The following is a 21,186-nucleotide window of genomic DNA, read 5'->3' as shown; positions in this document are numbered from 1 at the left end:
AACTATGGACCTATCTCTGCCAGTTTTGGAGATAAAAGGGAAGCAAAATTTGCAAAGTTCAGTTCATGGTGAAAAGTAGGTCAAAGGTCAATTTCAAGGTCACATTTAGATTGCCAGTATATGACTTTATATTCAAGTTCAATAGAAGCTATGGACCTATCTCTGCCAGTTTTGCAGATAAAAGGGAAGCAAAATTTGCAAAGTTTAATTCATGGTGAAAAGTAGGTCAAAGGTCAATTTCAAGGTCACATTTAGATTGCCAGTATATGACTTCCTATTCAACTTCAATAGTAACTATGGACCTATCTCTGCCAGGTTTGGAGTTAAAAGAGAAAGAAATTAGCAGAGTTCAGTTCATAGTGAAAAGTAGGTCAAAGGTCAATTTCAAGGTAACATTTAGATTGCCAGTATATGACTTCCTATTCAAGTCCAATAAAAACTATGGACCTATCTCTGCCTGTTTTGGAGATAAAAGGGAACCAAAATTTGCAAAGTTCAATTCATGATAAAAAGTAGGTCAAAGGTCAATTTCAAGGTCGAATTTAGATTGCCAGTATATGACTTCCTATTCAACTTCAATAGTAACTATGGACCTATCTCTGCCAGGTTTGGAGTTAAAAGAGAAAGAAATTAGCAGAGTTCAGTTCATGGTGAAAAGTAGGTCAAAGGTCAATTTCAATGTCACATTTAGATTGCCAGTATATGACTTCCTATTCAACTTCAATAGTAACTATGGACCTATCTCTGCCAGGTTTGGAGTTAAAAGAGAAAGAAATTAGCAGAGTTCAGTTCATAGTGAAAAGTAGGTCAAAGGTCAATTTCAAGGTCACATTTAGATTGCCAGTATATGACTTCCTATTCAACTTCAATAGTAACTATGGACCTATCTCTGCCAGTTTTGGAGATAAAAGGGAACCAAAATTTGCAAAGTTCAGTTCATGGTGAAAAGTAGGTCAAAGGTCAATTTCAAGGTCACATTTAGATTGCCAGTATATGACTTCCTATTCAAGTTCAATAGAAACTATGGACCTATCTCTGCCAGTTTTGGAGATAAAAGGGAAGCAAAATTTGCAAAGTTCAATTCATGGTGAAAAGTAGGTCAAAGGTCAATTTCAAGGTCACATTTAGATTGCCAGTATATGACTTCCTATTCAACTTCAATAGTAAGTATGGACCTATCTCTGCCAGTTTTGGAGATATAAGGGACTAAATGTTATAATTTTGGAGTTACCTTAATGTGCCATAAATTTCCTACAGAAAAAATTAATTAAAAGAAAGAAAAGGTCATTTTGGTCAAAATTCTTGAAATGGGAGGTGCTCTGAAGTTCCAGAAGTTCAAATTTGATGAAATAATGTCATTTTTGACCACAAGTTGTCTGCTTAGCCAAGCCTTATGTTTTATTTTTCCAGAGTTCAAAATTTATTATCCATTACCGTACTGCACATTTTGCTTTCACGACCAATATGTACTTTTTGACACAGCGTAGCTCGAAAACCGTATGGAAAACAAAAAAACGGAGACCACCTTCAGTGTTGGGCTTTACATGCTCTACAAAATGCAAAAAAGAATGGGTCTCTAGCATTAACGGTCCCCGAATTAGAGACAGTTTTCAGTTTCGGTATCTTATGGCCGCTACTCCCGTTAAAATGCACCGATTGACCCCAAATTCACGGAGATGAAAGATGACCTGAAGGGTATCATTTTCCAATAATATTATTGGTTAAGTCTGTGTGGTGTCTGAATAACAGCGCAAATAATTTTTTTTTCGTAAAAAAATTCATTTTTTTGAAAAATTTGGCCTGTTTGACCTTGAAATAAAGGTCAAAGGTCAAATCCAAGGGCATATTTGAAATCTACACATATGACTTTTGGAAAGCCGTCTGTAGAAATTTTTCCCATAATTCCTTCCGTAGGGTAGATAATTAGCATTTAATTTTGCCATTTTTGGACAAGGGTGCATTGCAATGAATGCCACACCTAGACCCCAATACCGACAAAGCCCAAATTTTACGTGGAACGAGTTGAGATTATAGGTGACCTAAATCCAAGAGATGGGTATGGGGGCCCTTACCGTCTAGGAGGAGAAGCGGTAACGGTAACATGGCGGCGGAGCCGGCGGAGCCGGCGGAGCCGCAGGAGCCGGCGGAACGGACCGGACGGGACTAAAACCATGTGTACCGCCAGCGCTAACGCTGGTGGTACAAATATATAACAGCTAAAGCTCTCAAATTAAGCACATATGTGTGATATCATGTGAAGAATAAGTTCTGTAAATTTCAATCCAAGCAGTCAAGTACATTTAGAGACAGAACGCTTTAAATGTGCAGCAAACCATAACGCTAATCCCTTCAAGATCTTGACGAAAACCGGAAGTGCGTCATGACGTCACTCGCTTGTACTTGGAAAGCTGCTGGGTGATTTTCCGATGAGAAATATTTCGTGGCTTATACAAATGTTTGGAAAATGACCATGCAGATAAAAGAAAATTCACTAATCAAAATTGAAACTGCATAATTACATAGAAAAACATTGTGCATTTCTGACCTCGACTTGTCAGTGTAAACAAAGTGTACTGAACACATCGCAAGCAAGCACGTCAATGCCGCGTTTGATACTTTGTATCAGATGCTTCCTTTTACTTGACAACACATTGTTTACGATGGGCATGACAGGAAAAACAGTGCAAAAAACATGCACTTCCAGTTTTCGTCGATTTCTTGAAGGCATGTATTTCTTGAAGGACAAGTCTACAGACAAAATAAATAAATAAATAAATAAATAAATAAATAAATAAATAAAGATGCAAAAAATAGGTTATTTTCTCATTTTGATGCAATAATAAATAATACTTGTAATAGCACAGTCAATCGACACTGAATTTAAGTCATGCACAACAGGTAACATGGTCAATAACAGGAGCGGATCCAAATGTATTTTCTGACAGTATTTTAAAATATCTTTGTTAATCCACCCTCCATTTTAGATGGTCTTCCAACAAAAAAATAGATACCCGTCAATGTTAACTTTAAAATCTGACCGTCTTCCTGAAAACCTTGAGGACGATCCCAATCTGCCCCTATGATAAGATTACAGTTTCAGGACCACGAAAGTTCAAATTCACATACTAGTAATAAAAATCACAATATTTGACATATGAAAGCAGTGCATAGAATAATATAATGTTACATAATGCTGAAATACATAAATACCAATACAACTGCCTTTGTGGGAAAACAGAAAATGTGCAGAGCTTCAGGTGGAGGGGAGTTAAAAATTGAGTTGAAACCCTCAGTGTTTGAAAAAAATTAAAAACAAAACATTTCAGTAAAGCTGCTTTTAAAACTAGCATTAATGTTGGCATTATACAAAATAATTTTTTGAAAACTAATTTGCAAAATTAAACAACATTTATCTGCATAATTATCACTGCTTCCCTATTATGGACACTGTTATCTGGCAGAAAACTTAACCTATGGGAGTTTACAGGGAATCTCAACATGTGTGTTTTATATGATCTCATTTTATTGCCACTTGAAACTTAATTTAGGCAAGTGACCTTATAGCTCTGAATTTAGCTAGTAGTTACCCAATGGAAGATTAGAGGCTTGTCACCCAAATGTGACTAGCAACGGTATTCAGGCCCATGAAATATCTAAGTCACAATTTTAAAAAAGCAGAAAATAATAATGCACAAAATAGGAGGCTGTCAGTTCTAATGTAATACAATGCTTAACTGCACAGTCAACCCCAAAATTTAATTATGCACAACAGTATATAACGATGTAAGTAAAAGCATAAGGCTTCAGGCCCATGAGAGTTCAAGCTCACACCAGAATGAGATAAATAAAAATTTCACAAAAAATGCATAATTCGATAAAAAGGATAATTCAAAAGAGCTGATTTTTCTAATTTAAGCTGTTTGTCAATCCTAAGAATCATTTTTTGTAAATATAAAATAGGTAACAGTTTTCTTTTTATAACGTTATGGTGATAGTGCACAAAGTAGATTTTTGATGCAATATAACATAATGGTCAACTGTATAAATACCACAAAATTTTAATTATCTTCTATTAAAAACATGGACATTAAGAAAATTTGATTACCACCAGGCTTCATGCCCATGTGAGTTCAAAGTCCCAGTATGATGAAAATAAGAAGATAGAAACTCACATACCTTATCAACAAGCTAAGAAAAACTCTCGAACATTCTGAGCAATACACGAGAATTTTGTTTTACTACATGTGAACTACTTACCTGCTGCTTTGTCAGGAGAGGCAGGTGATTCACTGTCATCAGGGGAAGCGGCTGTAGAATAAAGAGAAGAATAATATCAAACAACATTCTAACAGAAAAAGAATCAACCTTGAAGTAAACAAAAATGTTTTCAAGGCACATATATGTGGAATGGCCAAAGAAAAACACATAGAAGGTGGAATCTCTTGGCAAAAAAGAAGAATAACTACAAATATCTGTTTAAATTGCACCAAGATGAACTATTCGAGACAATCATGTACAATACCTCTATTTGTCAGCATGTTATTAATATTCTCTTCTGAATCTGGTGGGGATTCCTCTAGTGGCGTTTGGTCCAATACTGTTAAGTCCGGCTCACAAAACGTATCTGAATTCTGTACTCCAATTGCCATGTTTTGTGCAAACTGGTCTTTTGGATCATCTGAGAATAGTTGGAAGGATCATACAGGTAGATCAAGCGTTGTATCTAAATGTACCCTTTCTGAGTGTACGTATCAGGCTACACCGTTGAAAAATTCAATTCAATATTGAGTAGAAAAAAGCATGGTGTTTTTACAAAGAATGAAATTATAGTGTTTGTACCCAGTTAAAAAATAATCAATGGGCTGTAGGAGTAGATTGTAAAGTGTCATGTATGTCAATTGATTGATAACAATACAAAGGCACCACTTATTTAGGTACTATTTCACTCAGCCCCTCGTCTACCATACTAAGATAGGGAAGGACACATTTGGACACCCACACGTACATGTATGTATAATTCCTTATTGTGAATTATGTGGTAAAATTGAAAATGTCTTATCTTCTGTTCTTTGTATTCTTTATAAACATATTCCATATGTGTCAAACGTTTTCCTATATTCTGCTTACCTTTTCCTCTGATCCAACAGGATCGGCCAGCTTTATGGACAACACACCTATGGCGGTATATATTCACGCCAGTTGTATTTGCATCTTCTTCTTTGATATATTCCTCATGGATGAGGCGCTTGGCGAGATAAGTCTTCCCCACACCGTAAGGTCCAACAATAGCTACTCGCTGTCGGTATACTGGAATCTTACCACTTTCACACAATCGGCGAAGCCGTTCATTAAACTCACCTGGTAATACATATGTTATGCTTCAGATTGACAAAAGGACTCATGGATAAGGTGAACGATGATGTTTGCAGACGTTATATTTATTGTGAAGTGATAGCAGAGAGGAAGCGAGAGAAAATCTAGAGAGGTGGATGCCTGCATATGTGCTTGAGAGTAACAGTGTGTTATGTAAAATCTCACATTTTCACGATGACAAAAGTCGATAAATCGCAGCTTAATTAAATTTTTGAATTGAATTGAGAAATTCCCAAAAATACTATGGTGCGTTATTTATATCAGGGTAAAACAAACTTCGAGTAAAATAGACAGATAGATAAAAAGGGTGTGTAATCTGGATACTGAATCACTGCTGAAGAACAAAGTGAAGTATACAGACATTTTTCATAAATCACAAAGTCGATTTGCACACAAAGTGTATCTCTGCCATTTTTGCAGATAAAAGAGGCAAAAAATTTGCAAGACTTAGTTTAAGATGAAAAAGTAGGTCAAAGGTCAATTTCAAGGTCACAGTTTGGCTGCCAGTATGTGACTTCTTATTCAAGGTCAATAGTAACCATGGGTGTATCTCTGCCAGTTTTTGAGTATTTCACATTTTGCTTCACTACTGAATATTGAAATGTACTTTTTTATATAGCACAACTCCTAACCTACATATCAAAAACAAACAAAAAAATGGATTCCAACCCCAGTACGTATCAATTGAGCTTGACAAGCTCTACGAAATGCAAAAAACAAGAGGTCTCTTGTATTTAGGGTTCTGGTTTAATAGAGAGTTTTCAGCTTTGGCATCTAACGGCTGCCTCTCCTGTGAAAATGCACCTATTGACCCCAAACTCCCGAAGAAGTCCCAAATTGTAATCCCCCCACTTAGGTCGGTGTAGTTTCTAAAAATTGGCACAAACATATTTTTTTTAAATCCCCATTTTTTGGAGATTTTGGCCTGTTTGACCTTGAGATAAAGGTCAACTGTCAAATCCAAGGGCATATCTGGAATCTACAAATATGACTTTCGGTCAAAATTCTATAGTAATTTTTCCGATAATTCCTTTGGTTTGAGAGATATTTGGCATCGAATTTTCAAAAATTTTGACAAGGGTGCGTTTCAACGAACGTCATGCCCAGGATAATGCACCAACTGAGCCAAAAAAAAAAGGGTTCAAATTGAGATAATATGTGACCTAAATCCAAGAGATGGGGACATGGGTCCTTGGGGTCTAGGAGGAGAATGGTGACTTGTATCCAGCTCCAGAATGCGGAGCTAGTGGAGCTGTATGAGACGGGTCGGGAATAAAATTAGGAGTACCAACAGCTTACAGGCTGGTGGTACGAATAAATGTGTTGACTGCCATTTTAGTGGTAAAACATAATTTGTTATATTTTTATGAGTTGTTTACAATATATTTATTAGTAAATATGGATATCATACAAACAATTGTTATCCCTTTAACAACAACACAGAATAATATTACACAATATGACTTATTCAAAAAAAAAAAAAAAAATCTCAGCTGATGAATCACAGGGACAGTAAGCTTTAATTTAAAAACCATCAGATGTAAAAATTGTAGCAAGTAGATGATGTGCTGTAGCAGTGTAAGAGATTTTGCTTACTAGTTAAAAAAAAAAAACAAGGCAGCAAAGCTGTCAAATGTACAGATAAAAAACAGAAAATAAAGATGCAAAAAAGGTCATTTTGTCAATTTTGATGCAATAATAAATAATGCTTATAATAGCACTGTCAGTCAACACTGAATTTTAATCTTGCACAACAGGTAACATGGTCAATAACAGGAGCGGACCCAGAGATATTTTCTGACAGTATTACAAAGTATCTATGTTGATCCATCCTCCATTTTGATGGTCTTCCAACAGAAAAAAATAGATACCAGTCAATATAAACTTAATAACCTGACTGTCTTCAGGAAGACCCAGAAGATGGTCCACCCCTTCAATAAAATTACAGTTTCAGGACCATGAGAGTTCAAATTCACATTATGAAACTCTCAATATTTGAAAAATGATGACAGTGCATAAAATAATATTACATAATGTTTAAAGACATAAAAAACAATACAACTGCTTATGTGGAAATACAGAAAATGTGCAGAGCCCCAGGCAGATGAGAGTTAAAAGTCACAAATGCAAGTGTTTGAGAAAAAATTATAAAGGAAAACATAACGTAGCTAGAAAAGCACTTTGAGAGTGCAGACCTCTGTCAAGGCAGAAATTGTTGATTATTATTGATAATTGATTGATTATTGTTCCAGACCACCACCAAAAATTAATCATTGTCCTCTTTGGCCCACTTCCGACAGTTCCTGAAAATTTCTGCAAAATCAGTCCATAACTTTTTGTGTTATGTGGATGACAGACAAACGGGGGTGAAAATATGACCTCCTTGGCAGAGCTTGAGGTAAATATAATTCCAATGAAGATGCTATTCAAACTTTTAATCTTCCAGTTTGATATATATATATATATATTATTTAAAACTTATTTGCAATATTAAACAAAATTTACCTGCATAATTATCACTGCTTCCTTATTATTAATCTAGCAGAGAGCTTTACCTTTGGGCGTTTACAGGGAAATATCAACAAGTGTGCTTTATGTAATCTCATTTAATGGCCTATTAAGGCAAATGACTTTATAACTCTGAAATTAATCTAGTGATACCCAAGGGTAATTTACAGACTGACCCATTCAAAGGTCTTTAGGCCCATAAGTCACACTTTAAGAAAAGCACAAAACCATAATGCCCAAAATAGGAGACTACCAATCCTGATGCAATAATACATTATGTTTAACTGCACAGTCAACATCAACAGGTAACACAGATGAAATTAAAAGCATAAGGCTTCAGGCCCATCGGAGTTCAAGTTTATACTTAGAAAGTGCCAGAATGAGAAAAATGAAAATTTCACAAAAAATGCATAAATTCAATAAAAATGATAATCCAATAGAGCTGGTTTTCTCATATGAGCTGAAGGCCAATCCTAAAAATCGTACTTGTAAGTTAAAAATGATAATGAGTCGCACAGTTTTCTTTTCATAATGTTTGCAGTAGCAGTGCAAAAAGATTGTTGTCAATTTTGATGTAACATTACATAATAAATTAGAGAATAATTATCACCAATTTTTGTTTATTGACTATAAATAGGATGGACATGTAGAAAATATGATTACCATTCGGCTTCATGTCCATGGGAGCTCTGAGTCCCACAATGAATATGCCAAAAAGATAATGAATATTACACTAAAATGTATAGCTTCCAGAAAAAGAAGCCAATTAGACTGCTTTCCCAACTCAGGCTGCATTTTAGTCCTGTGTTTCTTTTTTGAAAGTTTGACAGTCATAAGTAACACAGTTTTCCCATAATGGTCATCAAGGCAGCAGCACCCAAAATTGTGTTTTCTTCTATTTTGATGCAACATTACATAATGCTTAACGGCATAATGACCATCCATTTTTCATAATAAAATATAAGTGTCATGAATTTTCAGAAAATGTGACTAGCATGGGTCTTCAAGCCTGTGGAGGTTCTAAGTCACACCTTGGAAATGCCAATATGTGAAAAATTACATTTTCACAAAAAACTGTTTAATTGCCAGAAAAATTTACCAAACAGACTGCATTGCCTACTGAAGCTGTATTTTAGACCCATGTTTCTTTCCTGTAAGTTTGAGAACAGTAATTGACACGATTTTCCTTAAATGGTCATCATGGGAGCAGTGCCCAAAACAGGGGTTTCTTCAAATTTTGATGCAATATTACATAATGTTTAACAGCATAATGACCATCAATTTTTAATTATAAAATATTAGTATAACGCATATTCAGAAAATGTGACAAGCAAAGGTCTTCAGGATCATGGAACTTCAAAGTCATACATTGAAAATGCCAATATGTGAAAAATTAAATTTTCACAAAAAAACTGCTTAACTACCAGAAAAATTTACCAAACAGACTGCATTGCCTACTGAAGCTGTATTTTAGTCCCATGTTTCTTTCCTGTAAGTTTGAGAACAGTAAGTGACATGACTTTCCTTAAATGGTCATCATGTGAGCAGTGCCCAAAATAGGGGTTTCTTCAAATTTTGATGCAATATGACATAATGTTTTACAGCATAATGACCATCCATTTTTCATAATAAATTATACCTGTCATGGATTTTAAGAAAATGTGACTAGCATGGGTCTTCAAGCCCGTGGAGGTTCTAAGTCACACCTTGGAAATGCCAATAAGTAAAAAATTAAATTTTCACAAAAAACTGTTTAATTGCCAGAAAAATTTACCAAACAGACTGCATTGTCTACTGGAGCTGTATTTTAGACCCATGTTTCTTTCCTGTAAGTTTGAGAACAGTAATTGACATGATTTTCCTTAAATGGTCATCATGGGAGCAGTGCCCAAAATAGGGGTTTCTTCAAATTTTGATGCAACATTACATAATGTTTTGCAGCATAATGACCATCAATTTTTAATTATAAAATATTAGTATCATGGTTATTCAGAAAATGTGACTAGCAAAAGTCTTCAGGCCCATGGAACTTTAAAGTCACATATTGAAAATGCCAAAATGTAAACAAGACAGCACTGTTCTGAAATGGGTTTATTTCCATTTTTAACACTATTTTAACATAAAACAAAATAAACAGTTTACTGCCATTTTTATATGACCAATGAAGAAAATTGATGAGATGGAAAAAGTATCAATAGAACAGTGTTAAATGTCCAACTTCCTCCATTCTGAGATTCTGAACATAGTGGATGAATGCATCTGACAAACTGCAATGATATGAGTTTATTTCCATTTTTGACACTTTATTACACAATACACGATAACAAGTTTACCATCATTTTTACATAATCAGCTAAAAATGTTGTAAAGATGCAGGAAATATCAAACAAACACTATTACATTTCTTATTAGTTCAATTATGAGACTATTAACATGCCTAAGAATTGAATCTGAGGAATTGTGAAAAAACAGCATAACTCCTAAAATAATGGCCCTATTATACTGATTTTTGAACTCAACCTGCATTTTAGTAAGATTGACCACTCCTGTGAGTACAATGACAATTGGCCTATCTGTTTTTCTTATATTGTGTTTACGGTGTTGCATATATGCTGAAAAAAGTGAAAAAAAAGCATAACTTCCCTAAAAATTACCCGATCATGCTGATTTTCGAACTTGACTGGCGAATTATGAATATTCATCAGTTCTGTAAGTTTCAAGGCAAAATGTATTACAGTTTTTCACTTATCGTGTTTACGGTGTTGCATATATGCTGAAAAAAGTGAAAAAAAAGCATAACTTCCCTAAAAATTACCCGATCATGCTGATTTTCGAACTTAACCGGCGTATTATGAATATTCATCAGTACTGTAAGTTTCAAGCCAAAATGTAATACAGTTTTTCACTTATCGTATTTACGGTGTTGCATATATGCTGAAAAAAGTGAAAAAAAGCATAACTTCCCTAAAAATTACCCGATCATGCGGATTTTCGAACTTAACCGGCGTATTATGAATATTCATCAGGACTGTAAGTTTCAAGCCAAAATGTAATACAGTTTTTCACTTATCGTGTTTACGGTGTTGCATGTATGCTGAAAAAAGTGAAAAAAAAGCATAACTTTCCTAAAAATGACCCAATCATGCTGATTTTCGAACTTAACTGGCGTATTATGAATATTCATCAGTACTGTAAGTTTCAAGCCAAAATGTAATACAGTTTTTCACTTATCGTGTTTACGGTGTTGCATATATGCTGAAAAAAGTGAAAAAAAAGCATAACTTCCCTAAAAATGGCCCGATCATGCTGATTTTCGAACTTGACCGGCGTATTATGAATATTCATCAGTTCTGTAAGTTTCAAGCCAAAAGGTAAAATGGCTTTTCACTTATCGTGTTTACGGTTAAAGTGCACGCCAACGGGCGACGGCGACGACAGATGCAGATGATGGCTATATGTACAGACACATCTGTGTCTGTACATAAAAAAACATTGCAACAGCCTTGATATATATGTGAAGCATAATGATAATACTAAGAAATGGGATTAAACATTTTAGAATGTTTTTCTCATGATTAAATAAAACAAGGCAGCAAAGCTGTCAAATGTACAGACAAAAAGCAGGAAATAACTATGCACAAAATAGGCTACTGTCAATTCAGATGCAAAAGTACATTATGTTAAACTGTAAATTCAACATCAAATTTTAATTATGCTCAACAGGTAATACCAATGAAAGTAAAATGTGTAACAAGCATAAGGCTTCAGGCCCATGAGAGTTCAAGTTCACACTTTGAAAATGTATAACTTCCAGAAAAAGAAGCCAATTAGACTGCTTTTCCAACTCAGGCTGCATGCCGATTTTCGAACTTGACCTCCGTTTTAGTAAGATCGATTATTCCTGAGAGTTTCACGACAACAGGCCTATCGGTTTTCCTTGAAATGTGTTTACAGTGTTGTATATATGCTGAAAAGTGAAAAAACAGCATAACTTCTACAATAATGGCCCGATCATGCTGATTTTAGAACTTGACCTGCGTTTTATGAATATTCATCAGCTCTGTAAATATAAAGCCAAAAAGTAAAACTGCCTTCCACTTATCGTGTTTACAAGGAAAGTGCACGGCAACGACGGCGACGGCGACGACAGACGCAGGTGATGGCAATATGTACAGACACATCTGTATATATTTACTGTACTGTTTGAGAACAGTAAGTGACATGGTTTTTCTTAAATGGTCATCATGGGAGCAGTGCCCAAAATAGGTTTTTTTCAAATTTTGATGCAATATTACATAATGTTTAACAGCATGATGACCATCAATTTTTAAGAATAAAATATTAGTATCATGGATATTCAGAAAATGTGACTAGCAAAGGTCTTCAGGCCCATGGAACTTCAAAGTCTCAACTTGAAAATGCCAAAATGTAAACAAGACAGCACTGTTCTGAAATGTTTTTTTTCCCATTTTTAACAATTTTTAACATAAAACAAAATTAACAGTTTACTGCCATTTTTATATTATCAACTAAGAAAATTGATGAGATGGGAAAAATATCAACAGAGCAGTGTTAAATGTCCCATTTCTTCCATTCTGAGATTCTGAACATAGTGAATGATTGAATCTGACAAACCGAATGATATGAGTTTATTTCCATTTTTGAAACTTTATTACACAATACATGATAACAAGTTTACCATCATTTTTACAAAATCAACTAACAATGTTGTAAAGATGCAGGAAATGTCAAACAAAAACTTTTACGTATCTTATTAGTTTAATAATGAGACTGTTAACATGCCTAAGAATTGAATCTGAGGAAATGTGAAAAATATGCTGAAAAGTGAAAAAACAGCATAACTTCTACAATAATGGCCCGATCATGCTGATTTTCGAACTTGACCTGCGTTTTATGAATATTCATCAGCTCTGTAAATATAAAGCCAAAAAGTAAAACTGCCCTCCACTTATCGTGTTTACAAGGAAAGTGCACGGCGCCGGCATCGGCATCGGCATCGCCATCGCCATCGCCATCGGCGACGACAGACGCAGGTGATGGCAATATGTACAGACACATCTGTGTCTGTACATAAAAATGAAACAAAATATAAGTTCTATTGAAAACATCATTTCAACAAGTATTTCATATAGCAAGAGATATTTGGTGCAGTTGTATCAGTTTTGTAGGCAACGTTGATGTTTGTTTAATTTAGAATTGAAATGGCAATCAGCATAATTCTGAGCAGTTCCTGAAATACATGTACATTGTACAATGCTAAATATCTGCTTGGCACAAACATTTGTTGAGTTGGTTTAATAACAAGTTTATTTTTGTTTCCATTTGATGGTGTTTGCATCATAATGTGGTGAAATGTATCATCATACATGTATTATGTATCACTATTATGATTATTACATGAAGTTTTTTTTTTTTTTCTTTATTTAATAACTTATCAACCTACAAATACATATGCCATTGTACTGAATCTGCCTGGCTTATAGACTGTTCAGAATAAATTTTATCAACATCCATATTTTTTTTTTAATTTGGAGAAGACTAAGTACATCTGGAGCAAACAGCTGTTTCACAATCAGGGTGAACAATTAAATGTGGTTAATGTTACAAGTGTCTGATAAATTAACAATTTATGATTGGAGATTGCCGATAGACTGATATCAAAGACACTGTTCATAGGAGCAAAATATCTGGGATGTAACCATCATTATTAATGCTATATGGTATTTATAATCATGAGCCCCTTGGTGTCTCCTACCCCCCCCCCCCCCCCCCCCCCCATCTATTTTATTTAGGAATCACAGCATATTCTGTCTGATTTTATTATTCTATAAGACATCCCCTGCACATGCCATACAAACAAACTGGCAGCTTGGCCAATTAACTTGGTCAATTAACTTGCCCACTATGCTGTTAACAAAACAAACACCATTAAGAATGGGCCCAGCCAGGGCGTAATAAACATGGGGTCTGGGCTTTTTATGCATGGGACTAGATTTGGTCCGGGACTTTGACATAAATATGTGGGTCCATCAGCATGAAGTTTAAAAAGTCCAAAAAGGTGGTCAAAACCATTTCATCAACATTTTTATCCAGTATAATAATAATAATAATAATAATAATAATAATAATAATAATATATATATATATATATATATATATATATATATATATAAATAAATAAAATGCATTTAACTTTTTGTGTTACATAAAAATGTGTTTAGTTTTGTATATTTCATTATAATTTGCATGCTGTGACAGTATGAATGCATGTACTATTTTTTTGTATTCCAAACCCAAGGTCACTGTTGTGTATGAATACACTACTTCCTGTGAAAAGTAGTTCCATTTCATGAAAAATGGTCGTCTGCTAGTTTTATTTGCAAAGAACAATCCACAAAGTCAGGAAAATAAGGTATCATCCAAAGTACTTCAACATTTAATTTATTTGTGTGTGTTAACAACAAACTCGTGATGAAATGTCTTTGAATCTAGAAGTGGTAAGACATCGAGAAACTTGAAAAAGTACATTTGAGAATTTAGGTATATCTAAGCTTTCATGAACAGCTACAAGATGAAGAATACGAAGAATTGGACTGTTCTGTTGTGAGATTTGAGTTGTTCTTTACTGACAAATGTACAAGAAGTTCAGGGATTAAACAATGTAAAATGTTTTTCTTGTGACTTCATAAAAATACAAATAAAACATACTATAAATTCTATTAAAAAGAGTTCTTCATCATTATTCAAAATCCTAATCACTATAATGGGTTCATAGAAATTGGTCAGTAACAGTAAAGTATTAACTATAGAAAATGTCTCCACTCTACATACATTTTTACTAAAGCACAGCTGTGTGCTCACTGAATTTAAATATATGCTTAAAAAGTTTTTTTATTGAAATAAAGGCAAACATATTCATGGATAAAAACATTGTAAGACTAATTAACTTTCAAATATTTTACATAATAATCATATCTACACACAGTTAATACATGTTACTCACCTTGTTTCAGGTCAATGTACTGGAATGTCTGAACATTGCCGTAATACTCTCCCACCACCAGCTGACCAGTAGCAGGGTTGATGACTACTGCCATGGGATACTTCAACCCATCATCCTTAGTGACAATGTATCTGATAAACTGTCCCTGTGGACTCAGTGCCACTATCCTGTGGTTATCCCAGTCAGCAATGAAGATGTGACCATAGCTGTCTGTGCACACTCCATGTGGATAACTCAGTGCACTGCCTTCTCTGCTGCCGTCATACTGGTACAGATGATCACCAGTAGGTGACAGCACATGTACACAGTATCCGTCCATGTCTGATATCACAATGTTATCATTCACACTGTTCACTGTGATGTACTCTGGGTTTCTACACATACTGATTGGAATAGTGTTCAGGAGCTGTCCACTGTCTGCATGGAATGTGAAGATGGACTTCTTTATACTGTCACAAACCATCACATGACCTTGTCTGTTCAGTGTAATACCATGTGGATACTCCAGTAGACCCTGACCCATGGTTGTCACCTGCTGACCTCTGGTGGAGTACACTTGGACACATCTGTCACCCTCTGATGTTATATACAGGTGACCAGTCTGTGACACAGCCACATCCCATGGTTTGTTTACTTTAATGTCAAACTTAAATTGTCCTCCATGTGTGAATACTTTTGTTCTGTTGTTCCAATTATCCACAACAAACATGTGTTCCTTATATATGGCTAACCCAGTTATGTGTATTCCTCTTCTATCATCTTCCAGTTTAGGACTGAAGGAACGCACACATTCTGTCTTGTCAAAGAAAACATTAGGATGTGGAGCTGATGTTGTATTTGTTTCCTGTTCAGCTAATGGAGGTTGTGTCTGTACTGTCACCTGTCCTGATCTTGGATTTACACCTCGTCTAAACTTTCTCCATTGCCCTAATATGGCTTCCATTCCGACAGTAGATCCTGTAATATTTATGTCAGCGATTGCTAAACTTTATGTTTACTTCTGGTGCTGCAGCTTGGAGATCACAGTAACATAAACACTTGCTCCATATACCTACAAGTCGGTCAGATCATATCTCTTTCTTTGTCAAATATGTTCAACATTATCCCACAATCTCCGTCCTGTTACTTCCTGGTTGTTGAAGAAAATGGCGCCTCATTCATATAGACCATAATCCTTTGCGCAACACGACTTCCGGTATTTTTTTCATAGCAAAACTATAGACGCGCAAAAGAAATACCGTACAAAGGTAACTGGAAAATGGTTATTTAATATCAGATAAAATAGATATGCGTAAAACTAATATTTCTCTTCACAGTTATCACCTGTAACAGTGATTTTTATTTTATTTTATTTTGATTTATTTTTCTTTTATTTTTATTTATTTATTTATTTATTTATTATTTTTGTTACACACACTGGACAATAGAAGTGAACCAATACTTTGGGGGAGATAAATGACTCTGGAATGATATGCTCCTGGTATCATTTTATAAACATCAAAATTCACAAAAAAAAAAAAAAAGAAAAGAATACAATTCCATAGTACAGCGGTTTTATACTCAATAGTCATATTAAGAGTAGACCCAGGCATTATAACTTTTATTACTCTGCAGGGGGTGACACTTCTTTTGTCCAGTGTGTTTATTTACCTCCTTTTTTCCTTGTTTTGATTTCCCTCAATTTTCTGCCGCCATCCCTATCATGCGCATTTTTGAGCCACAATTTGATGCATGTCTTATTCAGCCTCCGTAGCTCTCGATCTACCTGCATCTGTAAAATATAAAAAACTTAACTTAATCCTCCTATCTTAACAGTGCTAAATTGGACAGTAAACAAAAATGGTTCAAAAAGGAGTTACAAAACGGAATGGTCTCATCAAAGGACAGAAATAGGTTGATATGCGTTTATCCTTAAGAGAATATATGTAAAAACCTTAAAAAGACAAAGTTGTTCAGAAGAAACAATCTTTATATTTTGAACTGTAACTTTACTTCAGGATCATAATAATACAATTAATATGTAAAAAAATATCTGAGCAAACATTATTTGATCTTTACGAAATGCAGACATTCCATTGCTTTTGTAAAGGTCAGGTTTTTTAGTGCAACCTTTCCGCACTTCCCAATCCAGTTACACTGGCATGCAATATGTTAGTTTTAAAAATAGTAGACATGATCCTATCTACACCGTACCATTTCCTTGGAGGAAAACCCTCCCAGTGTGGCAAGGTGGTTTGACCTTTGAAATAAATATAAAATATTCTTAATAAGTAAAGCACATTTATATATAGGCCCTATTCATACAACAAATGATACGTGTTCAGATTAAAATGTCATATTAATCATTTATCAAATAACCACTATTTTAAAAATCAACTTATTATTTTTTCCATATGTAGCTTCAGCACAACAATCACTACATTAATTTTAATCACACTATTATTTTTTTTACTTACCAGTAATTTCATTATGCTTATCTTTAAGTATGTTTTCAACCCTTGCCACATCTTCTCTAGTCTCCATAGGAAATGCAAACTCGTCAGTTGAGACAATATTGTCATCAGGACTTCTGTTCTGTTTCAATCTTTGCTCTAACCTTGTAAGAACAATAATGTTATTCTTCAGCATAGCTTTTATCTGCAGGAGGGTGGTGAAGATTAAACGATCTCTGAAAACCATAATTCGAATAATTTATCGGTAAAGAAATCTGATTGGAATTAATGAAAATACCTTAAAATGACTACCGAAACGCACAAAATGCACCATGTGCACTTCCTTATGGCTAGTCTTAATTTAATTAACACCGAATTGCCTTTAAAAAAACATGAAAAATCTTAATATGACAAATATGCATATGCCAGATATTGGTGGGCAGAACACAAAACAACTTGAATGTAAACTGTATTATTTCTTCAGATATTGGTCACTTATAAACGACCAATTTTTCCATATATTTTCTTATTCATCACCTTTCTACATGATCCTTAGGAATGGCTACTTCACCATCTTTATAATTTTTAGTTAACCTGAATAAAAAAATACTGTTAGTAGTAATTTATCTCAGCGAGAGTTATTTATTTATTTATTTTTACAAATTTAAGCGAGTCTCTTGAGAATTTTAGCGAGCCGGACCGCCTCGCTGCTGTGAATGCAGAGGAGACCGTGATGTGTAAATCTTTTGAAATAAATACTATTTCAAGAGAAGATCCCTGGCTTCATATATATATATATATATATATATATATATATATATATATATATATATATATATATATATATTAAAAGGTCAAAAAGCTCGCAGTCTTCAAACTAATTAAATATTATCACTTAACAATGTCTCACAATTAAACAACTTCGGGAAATACCTACAATGTGCATCGGAGCTAAGATTAGCGTCAGTATAATGAATTATTGTTATTATTATTATTATTTGTATCAGTAGTAGTTTTTGTTGTTGTGGTAGTTCGTTGATATGACTTTATATTGTCACTGTATTCCATTCTGATGAGCCGTTGGGGTCAAGGGTTTAATAAATTGAAATAAGAAATAAAGGTGGCGGCACAACTACCAAATTGAATGAGTAATTAGCCGCATCTGTCTCGTTGGAGTGCAGCGCAGTTTTCAAGTCATTGTACATATGTCAGACGTTTTGCCGATATTTTAATAATAATATTCCGCTAGGCGGGACCACATTACCCTAGGTTCTAGATTCCGGTATTGCCAGCTCGATCTTGATTTCATATATAGGCCTAACTCATAGTAGTAATACCAGGTACTAGTAAAAGCGACTCCACCACAAGGTATATTTAGCCAGCTAGCTTTTACGTTGCTCTGACACTCAGGGTAGAACACATAAGAAAAAGGGCCAATGTTCACTGGTAATATTCCAAGGTTTATTTTAAGATATTTTACTTTTTCCAATTGTTATCAATATAATTCATAAATCTGTTATGGGTCTTTTCCATTTTAATTGTTATTAAAATGAAATTTACGTAAATAAAAGCCACAGAAACCCTTCATAACACATTGATTAATTAATTAATTTTTAAAAAATATATAGGCCATATACACTTTGAAAATGTATACCTTTTAATTGACTCGATCTTTTCAAGAAGCAAAAAATACCAGACTTTCAAATACAAAATACGAATCTTATAATCAATTTTTTTTCATACCTATTATTAGGCTATAGGCCTATCTTATAGGGCTATAGTAGGCCTAGGTGGAGCTTTCGCGTTTTGTTCCTTTCACTCAATAACAATGTTCTAATTTCCAGAATTTATTTTTAAAAAAGCTGTTTTATAAATCAACATTTTTCCTTCATGTAGGCCTACATTGAAAAGATCTGGCAATCAGTGTATTTAAATATTATTAGGCTTACCTATTTTACATGAAATATAGTGAAATCAAAGCCCAGTGGCAGCAGTCAGGCGGAGTAGAGTGGTCGACGCAGACGTCACGTGCAGCCGTCGCGTGCAGTAAGTCTACGTCACGTAAATTTTATAGGCCAATGAAATGCTAGGAAATTGCGCACTCCCAAATGAGTGAACAAAGGTAAAAAAAAAACACTTCCGCCGAAATGAGGTAACGTCATTACAATACGCATACGCGTATTTAAAAAAAAAAATCTACACTTTACAATACGATGAGAAAATCGCGAATGGGTCACCGGTGGACCGGTCACCAGCTACATTACCAACGGCAATCTGACACCAGCTAACCACCAACAGTAGACCGTACACCAGTGGTCCACCGGCGGCTATAAACCGGGAGGCTGACCTGGGGTGCATGTGACCACGTGAGTGTGTTAGATGAATTGAGAGGAGATTACGTTCGTGCTTGTTTTGTGATTGTTAGTTTTGTTCTTCAAGTCCGATTAAATGTGTCCGATGTCCATTGTTTCACACCACATCCAGGCCAAGTTCACCAAAAATTCCAGCAAAATTCTGCCCCGCTTCTCTCTTTCTCTCTCTTATCTTACAGAAAGCTATCGTATCATGGGTAATCATTTAATTCATTTCTATAGGCCTATAAGATTATATAACTTGGGGATATTGTAGTGGGATATTTAACAGATACAAGAATGTCAAGGAGATACAATTTTTACAAGTTTTTGTTAAAGCGAAAAAAAGTATCAAAAATATTAATGTAACAGGTCGGTGTATGGGGGGGCAAAGTGATTTCCATTTCGTCAGAAAATGAAAAAACGGCCGTTTTTCCTTTTCATTTGATAAATTGTCAAAATGAAATGGAAAATCAACCTTGATTTTCGTTTTTCCTTTTAAAATGAAAAGTGGAAAAACGAGATTATTTTTCGTTTTTTTCCGCTTTTTTATGACATAAAAAAAACAAAAAACGACAGATTTCCAAACGTGATAGAAAATAGAAACATCCACTGTTTTCCCGTGTCAAGAGAGTGAAATATATTAAAAAATACGTCCTTTTCTCCTTCTGTGAAGAAATGAAGTATCGAAGCATGTTCATTTTTTGCCATTATGGTTTCAATGGAAAAACGGAAGCCAGTTCGTTTTTCTGATTTTCATTTTGAAAATAAAAATTGGAAAACGGAAGTATATAAAGACATACAGACAGAAAAATGGCAGTCCTTGAAACTTTGACTTCACAAGACTAGGAGTATTCCTGGTTTTGTATAAGTATTCGGAGATTTAGTAAACAACTTTAAGAAAAATGAATTAAGGAATTTCAGAAAATCTAAAAACTGTGGACAATTATGGAAAAACAATGCGCCATCGCTGTGTGTGTGTGTGGTTTAGAAATATGAAATAGGCCCCTAGGTTAGTGCCTAGGTCTTAGTGGAGAAGAAATGAAGGTTGGATCTGTTTCTGTAAGGACTTTTTGTGACAAGATTTTGATAGAAAGTAGAAATTTTTATCATGAGAGAAATATTTGAATGTTTATTAAGTCGCCTGGACTGTAGTGCTGGTATAGCCTCAATTCGATGTTCTTTTAACTAAGTACTGGTGCGTGCGACTGGGCAAAGCAGTCATGTAGCTGCAAAAATTTTGTAGCTGTGTTTCTGTGGTTAACACTGGATAAATTAATAAAATGTTTGTTAGAATCTTTACACCACTGCGTCTTGTTGCTGTTGAATGTTATTGTACCTTAGTCAAAGAGGTTATTGAGTTAGTTTTTACAAACCTACAGGGCTCTTTGCGCAATGCATTTGCTTTATTATCTCATGTACGTAATCACAAACTAATAAACATATTATGCATTTCCTCTTCCTAAACATTTTAATGCAACCTTGGGGGGGGGGGGGT

The 21,186-nt window shown here is 34.6% G+C and overlaps 1 protein-coding gene and 1 long non-coding RNA gene across 2 annotated transcripts in view; one reads left to right on the top strand and one right to left on the bottom strand.

Annotated features, from left to right (window-relative positions):
* The window catches only part of LOC147760076 (uncharacterized), a 94,280-nt gene that overhangs the window by 63,665 nt on the left and 9,429 nt on the right, over nucleotides 1-21,186 (top strand). The gene's annotated exons all lie outside the window — the stretch shown is intronic.
* On the bottom strand, nucleotides 4,021-16,175 carry LOC147760077 (E3 ubiquitin-protein ligase NHLRC1-like). The gene is made up of 3 exons (XM_086996001.1): nucleotides 14,906-16,175; nucleotides 4,523-5,358; nucleotides 4,021-4,308 (listed from the first exon to the last, which is right to left on the bottom strand). Exons 1-2 carry the CDS (start codon nucleotides 15,846-15,848, stop codon nucleotides 4,967-4,969), a joined length of 1,335 nt encoding a protein of 444 aa, XP_086852127.1. The 5' UTR covers nucleotides 15,849-16,175; the 3' UTR covers nucleotides 4,021-4,308; nucleotides 4,523-4,966.

This window comes from Lingula anatina, chromosome 9, assembly GCF_051362555.1.
Source record: "Lingula anatina isolate TDL-2025a chromosome 9, LinAna3.0, whole genome shotgun sequence".
Lineage (NCBI taxonomy): Eukaryota > Metazoa > Brachiopoda > Lingulata > Lingulida > Lingulidae > Lingula > Lingula anatina.
The sequence above is the reverse complement of the archived record's forward strand: the minus strand, read 5'-3'. Positions and strand labels throughout refer to the sequence as shown.